Source organism: Gymnogyps californianus, chromosome 2 (assembly GCF_018139145.2).
Source record: "Gymnogyps californianus isolate 813 chromosome 2, ASM1813914v2, whole genome shotgun sequence".
In the NCBI taxonomy this organism is placed as follows: Eukaryota; Metazoa; Chordata; class Aves; order Accipitriformes; family Cathartidae; genus Gymnogyps; species Gymnogyps californianus.
The window spans coordinates 167,067,620-167,076,533 of NC_059472.1; the positions used below are offsets into that span (position 1 = coordinate 167,067,620).

The 8,914-nt window shown below is 58.5% G+C and overlaps 1 protein-coding gene across 1 annotated transcript in view; it reads right to left on the reverse strand.

Moving 5' to 3' along the window:
• Positions 1–5,343, reverse strand: part of SETD2 (SET domain containing 2, histone lysine methyltransferase) — a 71,379-nt gene extending 66,036 nt beyond the window's left edge. The window contains exon 1 of the mRNA XM_050890954.1: positions 5,306–5,343. Coding sequence (XP_050746911.1) covers positions 5,306–5,343 — 38 coding nt within the window. The remainder of the gene's footprint in view (positions 1–5,305) is intronic.
• Between the last annotated feature and the right edge of the window lie 3,571 nt (positions 5,344–8,914).

Sequence of the window (8,914 nt, forward strand, 5' to 3'; positions counted from 1 at the left end):
GAAAAATGAAAACAAAGCATAGCCCGGGATGCTGGAAAACGGCAAAAGCATCGCTGCTCCCGATGGCCCTGCCCGCGGGGTGAGGCGGCTGCGCCAACACGGGTGTCACACCACGGGCGATGACCGGAGCCTTTGGACAGCAGCATTTCGGCTCCTAATCGCTTCCTGCAGCACCGAGGAAGTTGCACCGAAGCAGCTTGCACGGCTCCACCAGTACACCACGGCTTTTCTCGTTAATAAATCTAAATAATCGTCTAAATAATAAAATGCAGCCAGTCTATTAATTGGGACGAAGGTCAAATGCATATGGCAAACTTATTAATTTTTCTTTATGTCTCTGTGTCTATTAAAAATAGGCGTTTATAAAACCTCTCCCCCTGCCTAAATATACACACAAGCAAATTATATTTAGAATTACGTCAACAGATCTCTAACACAGGACGTCGAAGCAAGGCACCCATCCACTTTAAGGCCACTTTGAGCCATTGCAAGGAAAATATTAAATTGCAGAGGGAAAATTAGAAACAATTAAGACAAGAGAATCATCTGAAAGCCTTCTCCTTTCAAAACCCAGGGATTTCTCCGTCTCTTTTCCCAGCGATCACCGAACCGTAGTATTTAGGAGAGCTGAGTTTATATATTAGCTGCTCTTGCATATTAAGTGCAGAGTGTGTAATTATCTGTGCACGTGTCCGGGTGACTAAAGGTACATGGAACGACTTGGAACTCGAAATATATTGCCTGGGTAGCCTACAGCTGCTAAATTTCCTCATTTTTGAGAAACCCAACTGCTTGAGCACACCCTGCCAGGGAGGCATCCCGAGGCCGTGACTTTCCCCGTCCCGTTCGCACGCATCATTCCACCTTTAATTACTCCACCATAGAGGAGCACCACCGATCCGCAGACCTAAAACATTGAAAACCAAAGGAAAAAAGTATTCCCAGCATGCTCACACACGGCCAGCTCCTGGAAAAACGCACCGTTTTCCTATTTATAGGCATCGCAGTTGGCAGAAACCACAGGGACCTCAACTGCTCGAAGCCAAAATGTGGACCTATTTTTTTTTTTCCCCCCCTCCCTTTTTGAATTTTCCCCTGAAGCTAAACACCGCAGACCTACCCTGCCTTTGCTGCACGCCGCGTCTCTGGACCGCAAGCAGATGGAAAAGGAGGAATGACAGAGCGGTGGGTGGAAGCCGCACAAGAATCCAGGGCAGAAGGACAAGCCAAGAGGTCCTCCTCCCTCAAAACCCAACAAGGATAAGACGACGCAAAGTTGGTTATCAAAAACCAGGGAGAAGACGACTTCTCCAAGAGCAAAGCTACAAACCTCAGCCTTCATTTTTAAGAGCAACGGTACCGAAAACGTGCTGTGGATGGAGCAGGAAAAAGGCAAGAGAAGAGTGGAAGAGGCAGCGGTGCATGGCATCCACATCTCCTTCCTGGAGATACCCAACCTGGAGATAAACGACCTCATTTAATTCAGCTCCGCTGCAAGCAACCGGCCTCAGAAAGTTCGGGTCCAGCTGGGAGTCGTCCTAAGCCGACGTCAAAAATAATAAATCCAAGTGAGAAATTTGTCCGATAACTTACTGGCCGGCCAGGCGAGCAGATGAAGGTCTCCTCCCACAACCGAGACAAATTCAGACGTGTAAAGAGAATTTTCTTTAAACAAACTGACTTTTCAGAGACATTAAGGCTTCAGCGCGGAGCTGAGAAACCCTCAGGTACGCTGAGGCAGCGAGAGCCAAGTTTCTCCCTTACTACTCTCGATTTCGCAGCCCTTGGGACCACCATTAGTCTCCTTAATAAAGGAGAGGCGCGTTCAAAGGGAAACGCAGATCTAAAACCGAGCCTTTCCCTTCCATTAGCATCTCCCCGATGGATTAGAACAACATACTCGAGGACCCGAATTTGGGTATTTAACCACAGCGCGTCTGCCAGGAGCTTCTGCCTTGTGCCGAGGGCACTGCCGTTACTGATCGTTTTCCCTAGAGGAAAGCATAAAATAGAATCCAGATGCCTACGGGAAGCAAAAAATAATCAAGTCCCAAAGTGACACGAACGCTGAAGGGCCCACGAGTCTCTACAGCTGCAACGCACGTTCAAAAAAACCCGTAGTAATAGCCACAACCCCAAACCTGAAGTTTTAGACTGTTTAAATCCATATCAAGTCACATTAACAAAATCAACGGGTGTTCAAACGCACTGGCCCTAAACCCCCACCCCACCAAACCATCCACACGCACCACCCAAGCCCCACCAGCCTGTGGAGACATGGGACGGTAAGACGACCATCTCCCCCAAAATGGAGCTAAATTCAAGTCGGGGAGGTCTACCTGCAGCGGAGCGCAGAAGCAGCAGCGGATAAATATATTTCAGCCATAGGGTGTGCAACGGAACCTGCCGCAGCACCTTCGGTTTCCATCATAACGCGCAGACGAGAGCTAAAGAAATCCTCGGGACTCTCAACCCCATCCCTCTCCCCCCGTGCAATGACCCCACCGACACGTCACTTGTTTGAGAGGGTCCTCCACCGTCGGTACGCAGCGGCCAGGGACGATCTCGGTGTCTTCTCGAAGGAAGCGCTCGCTCGTCCCAGGTTTGGCTATGTTGGCTGCACCACTACGGCTCTAGTAACGGCACGAAGAGATGAAGTTTCTTCTGCTCGCAGCCTACGACACAAACATCCCTCAAGTAGGTCCAGGTCGCCGTCGGGCAGCTGCATGGAGAAGCTGGAGACCTCGCGTGGAGCTTGGCGACGGCTCCGAGCTCAGGGACTCAGGCTGGCCCCCAATTTTAGCACCCAAAGAGGTGAGGCAAGCTGGTTTTGCTGGATGCTGAAGTTCTCAAGAACCTGAGCTCTGGCTCCCAAGTAGGACACGGAGGGCGACCAACCAGGCAAAAGCCGGCTGGAGTTTCTTTGCTGATCGGAAAACTCCAGTAAACGCCATCAGCACGTAGTCAAGTCACCTACAGCCAGCGCAGAGCTCCATCTCAGCAACAACGATGCCCCATGGCTGGAAGTATTCAAGGTCAGGTTGGACGGGGCTTTGAGGAACCTCATCTAGTGGAAGACATCCCTGCCCACGGGTTGGACTGGATGACCTTTAAAGGTCCCTTCCAACCCAAACCATTCCGTGAATAATTCCCATGAAAAATAAGGCTGAGCCTGCCAATTGACCGGGCTCCGCTTGCGTCACCAGGCCGCGACCAACGTCCTCCAAGCCCCCACGTCTCGCAGCAGCACAACTCCAATGCTACGAGCTACAAAAGCAACTCCTCCAAAAAACAAACCACGCACATCCCTCTTCATCGCACCCCGCCGCGGGTACGGGACAGGGGAAAGCCACCGTCTCCGGCAGCAGCAAACGGAGCATTTCTAATATCGCCACATTCCAGAGCGGGGAAGGAGATGAGGAAGCACGAGGTACCCCCGCCTCTGAAGAAAACTATTGCTGAGCGACCGCAAATAATCCTTTTCTCAAGCTAAAAAGCACAGGCGCTGGGAAGAGCACATCCTAAATAAGACACGCCATTAACGACGCGGCGAACGCGACTCAGACGCGCAGTGGAACACCGAGCTTCGAGGCAGGCATGGGGAAACAAGGCTCCTAAAAACTTCTGAACGCCTCCTGACAGCTTTCAGAGTGCCAACCCAGAACGCACACACCAAGAAAACCCCAAAGTCAGACCAATAAATTAGTATTTCTTTTAAAAAGTGGCCAGAGAAACCGCTCTGGCTTCTTTCAAGAGCCCAGGTTTGCGACACTCGAGATTGTTTCAGACAACAAGCGGCAGCGTGATATAACCCACACGCTTGTAACCGTCGAGGTCAGTGCAACGCTTGGTTTGACACCAAATGCCACACGCCACCCCAGCCCCTGGGGACAGGATCCTTCACGCTCTAAACTAAAAAGGTGAAATACCTAAATTAGGCTAAAACTTTTTGGACGGATAGCAGAGTCATTTGAACCCGGAGGGTCGCTCAGGATGGGACCGTCGCTCCCTGACGGGGTTAAACTCACATAACTCAAGTGCAGGGCTTGCTCCAGGCTCTCCAGTCCCGGGAGAGAGGCAGGAGCCACGTCTAGCAAACTACAACCTGGTTTCAAAATGAAATCCTCCGTCTCTCACTAATTTTAGAAGGCTCGGCCGCAGGCATCGTTTCAGCTGAAACAGATCCTCAGCTGCTCCAGGCGGGCACAGACAGAACTCGTAGCATTCGCTCAAAAAGGTTTGCTCTGTTGTCCTTGCTCAAAACACGCCATTTTTAGCTTTGCCTCCAATCCAACCATTGCACAGAGGTGCTACACGCCAGGTGTCTGCCTCCTTCCACCCCAGAGCCGGCTGCACGTCGGGGATGCCGCACGCGCAAAGTTTATGAAGCACCCGAGTCCTTTGCGAAGGAAGTCTAAAAATGTAAAAATAGCGTTCAGAACCAGCAAGAAGGGCGGGGGGGGGGGGGGAGAAACCCCACTGCTAGCAGCAGGAACTGAATGGCTTGCTCAGAAGAAGCGATAAAGCCGGTAGTCCCAGCGTGATGTCGGGGGAAGGGGGGGGGTTAGCGAAAATCCCCAGCGGAGAGGAGAACCAGAGTTCACCGGCCATTAGGCTGCTCTCCCCCCTTTTGCCTGGCTCCTTCCTCCTGTCAGAAAATGGGGTCAGGGCAGGGGCCGACCCGGGGCTGTTGGAGGGAGGATTCAAGGGGCAAAATAAAGACGGGACTCGGTAACTCCTCCGCACGCCGGTGAAAAAAAAATAATAATAAAAAAGGTGCGGAAAAATGGCCCCCCCGGGGAGGCCGGGACACGTCCGCACTCACCGCCTGGCCTCCCTCCGCGGGGCGGGCGGCACCGCGCAGCCCCGCCGGGCCGGGGGCCCGGGCCCCGCCGCCCCCAGCGCAGGGGAGGGAGGGGAGGGCAGGGGCGGACCCCCGCCACCCCCGGCCCCGGCCGCCGGCAGCGCCCGCCGCTCGGCTCCGCTCTTCCCCCCCCCGCCCCCCCACCCCCACCCCCGCCCGGCCTCCGCCCGCCGGCGCCCGGCCGCGGCGCTCACGCGAGGCCGGGGATGCGCGGCCTACCCCGGCCGCCCGCCCGCCGCGCCTCGGGAAGGAAGGGAGGGAAGGGGCAGCGGCGGCGGCGGCGGCACCCCGGCCTCCCCCCCCCCCGCCCCCGGCCCCGGCCCCGGCGGCTCCCCGCGGGGCGGCCCGGCCCGGCGCGGCGCGGCTGGGCCGGGCCCGGCAAGGCCTTAGGCCGCGGCGCGGGGAGCGGTGGGGGCGGCCGCCGGCGCGGCCCGCGCTTACTCCGGGGTGGGGTGCTCCGGGTCGTAGAAGTCCCCCATGGTCGGGCGGCCGCTGTCGGGGGCAGGCGCGGCCCCTCGGGCGGGCCGGGCCGGGCCGGGCCGGGCCGGGCCGCGCCGCGGGGGGAGGCCCCTCTCCGCCCTCCGAGCCCGGCGGGGGCTCGGCTCCGCCGCCGCCGCCTCACATCCTCCGCCGGGCCCCGCGCTGCAGCGGCCGCCGGCGGGGCCCCGCCATCCGCGCCGTGCCCTGCCCTGCCCTGCCCGCCGCCCGCCGCCGAGTCCGCCCCGGCCGCCCGGCTCCTCCCCGCCGCGCCGCCGCGCCGCCGCTCCCCAGCCCGCTGCCGCTGCCGCTCCGCTCCCCCCCCGGGCGGGCAGCGGCACCGCCGGGGACGGGCCGGGACCAGCCGCGGGATCCCCGGGATCTCACCGGGATCAGCCGCGGGATCGCCGGGACCACACCGGGATCAGCCGCGGGACCGCCGGGATCTCACCGGCATCACCCCCGGCATCACCGGGATCAGCCGCGGGTATCACCGACAGCTCCCCGGGGTCACCGGGATCAGCCACGGGATCACCGAGAGCTCCCCGGGATCACCGGGACCACACCGGGATCAGCCACGGGATCACCGAGAGCTCCCCGGGATCACCAGGACCACACCGGGATCAGCTGCGGGATCACCAAGAGCTCCCCGGGATCAGCCGCGGGTATCACCGAACACAGCTCCCCGGGATCACCGGGACCACACCAGGGATCAGCTGCGGGATCACCGAGAGCTCCCCAGGATCACCGGGACCATGCCAGGATCAGCCACGGGATCACCGAGAGCTCCCCAGGATCAGCCACGGGATTACCAAGAGCTCCCCGGGATCACTAGGACCACAACGGGATCTCATTGGGATCACCTCCTGGATCACCAGGATCACCAGCACCCCGGATCACCCACTGCACACCAGGATCACCCCCAGGACACCAGCACCCCAGGAATCTGGGATCACCAGCACCCCTGGGATCTCCCATACCCCAGGGCACCAGCACCCCAGGATCACCCGCAGCCCAGGACATCAGCACGCCTGGGGTCACCGGCACGCTCAAATCAGCCCCCAGCATCACCCCCAGGATCACCGGCACTGCCAGATCACCCCCAGGATCACTCACACCCCCAGGATCACTCACACCCCCGGACACTGGCACCCCAGGACACCACCACCTCTGGGATTCCCAGCACCCAGGGATCACCAGCACCCCAGGATCACTCCCAGGTCACTGGCACCCTGGGACAACCCCAGGATCTCTCCCAGGATCACAGGCACCCCCAGGATCACACCCAGGACATGCCGGGATCACAGCCCGGACGCTGGCACCCCCCGGGCCCCTGCCAGCCGCCCAGACCCGCTGGCCCGTGCCCACCCCGGTCCCCTGCTCTAAGGAGGCCCCCAGGTCTCCGCACCCCGGGGCGGTGCCTGCCCCCAGGCCCTGCCAGCGCGCAGGCCACATTTCAGCGAGAAACGCCAAAAAATGGGTAAAAACTGCTCTTGTCCTTTCACAGATTATTTTATTTCACCAACTTCCCAAACTCCGGGGAGAGCTCCTCCAGTGAGACAGTGCCGGAGCACCCCAGGATACCCACCTGCTTTCAGGGTGCGGTAGGACCTTCCCGCTCACGCAGGAGCCTCAAAACTACATTTGCAGCATCCAAAACTGAGATTTCTTGCTTTTTTTTCCAGATTTGGGACCACAGCATGGGCAGCAGCGGCACAGGGACCCGCAGGGACGGAGTGGGTGGCACCGAGCAGCACCCATGCGGAAGCACGAGGGGGAAGCAAAGGAGGGGTGGATGGAGGAGAAGGTCGAAGGAAAGCTTAGCTCAGTTTGTGTGGAAGCGATTCCTTGGGAAATTCAGCCTGGCTTGAATTTCCAGGAGCTTCATAAGCCTTTGGAAATTGATAATTACAAAGAAAAGGAGATTTTTAGGCTGTTATCCACAGCACTTCTGGGGAGCGGGTGCCGTTACGGCAACAGAGGTGAGCTGCAACAAATTAAACCAAACCGAACAGCTTGGACTAATTAATTTTCCCAGTGTTCCATGTAAACGAGGGCAGCATGTGGAAAACCTTCGACCCGGGATGCTTGAACTCAGGGATGCTCCCGCCATGGCCTGGTGCTGATTTTTGGCAGCGGGGGCTGTTCATCCCCCATCCCATCGCTCGGCGGGGCCCGGCCAGCATCGCCCCATAAAGCTCCAGCCAAGTGCCAGCAGGTTTTCCAGTAATCCCAGTGATTTGCCAGGCTTTGACCAGGCTATTCTTGATGGCCGCGGAGCACGGGTGCCACATTTTGGGGCTTTCAGCATTATTCTTCCAGCTCTCCAAATAATTTCAAAGCTCTCGGGGCTCCCCAACCTCCTGGAGGGATGGGAGCGACTCCTGCCCGCAGCGGCTCTGAACGCAGACCGGACCCTGCGCATTCGCCGCTCCGGCGAGCAGCACCCACCGGCTGCAGTGACAGAGGGCAAACGCTGAGGGCCACCCGAAACGCGTAGTAGACACAAAAATCGTGGCGGACGCTTTTATTCCTTGCAGAGACAAAAAATGGAAACTCCGAGGAGGAGCCGAACCCCAGAGCTCCTTTAAGCCAAGCCTGCAGCTTGACCATGTCTATACATACATATATATGGGCCCATGTCCCTACGCGGCTCCTCGGAGCCACGGCTGTGGTACGGGTGGAGAGGAGCGATGAGGGATCCAACACTGACGGCAGGTTAGGCTTGAGGAAATGCCTGCAATCGCCAGAGCTGCCCGAGAGGGGACGTGCTGCTGTCACTGCCCAGGCGGGTATTAAATTAATTTTTGTTACCTTCTCCAGGCAGATCTGTACGCCCAGACGTCACGGCGCCCAGCGGCACGGCCAGCCCCCGTGCGCGATTTGCCCTGCACCCTGGGCGAGCTGGGTGTCGGAGGGAGCCCTGTGAAATCTTGCGTCTCTCGTCGTTTTGGGTGAATCGCAGGAACGACCCAGCTCTGCCCCGGCACGACTGATGTGGTCGTGAACCGTTTGCAGCAGCAGGAGGAGATGGGACTCTCTCGGCTGGATATTTGGTATACAAACTTCCCTGGCATGTGCCGAGCTGGAGTCAGCCTCCCACCTCCACTGGTGCTAGAGGAAGACTTCCAGCAGGCCTTCAGCACGCTCCGCTCAGCAGGCGAAGTTAACAGCAGCCTGGCGAAGCAGCACGGTATCCTCTGGAGTTTTCCAGTTGCGGAGCACCGTGATCTCACCCTAGATCTGAATCGCCTTCCCGGAAAGCAGTGGGCAAACACTGCCCCATTCCTGCTGCGTTGGGGTGGGGAGGCTGCCCTAAACCAATGCTGCCGGGTCTAACGCCAGGCAGCTGATGGAAACGCTCCTCTGTTGCTTGCGCCTCTCCAGCCCCTTCCTCTATCCAGGAGGGCAAACGCCCTGGGGTTGCTTCGATCCAAGGGAGGACTTGCTCTCACCCAGACTTGGCTTCTCAGGATCCACCTCGAGAGCATCAAACTAGCAAAAGATGCAACTTGACGCTCCGTCAAGAACAAGCGCAGGAGGCCCTTGCCTCCGGCACCGGGAAGGAGGGAG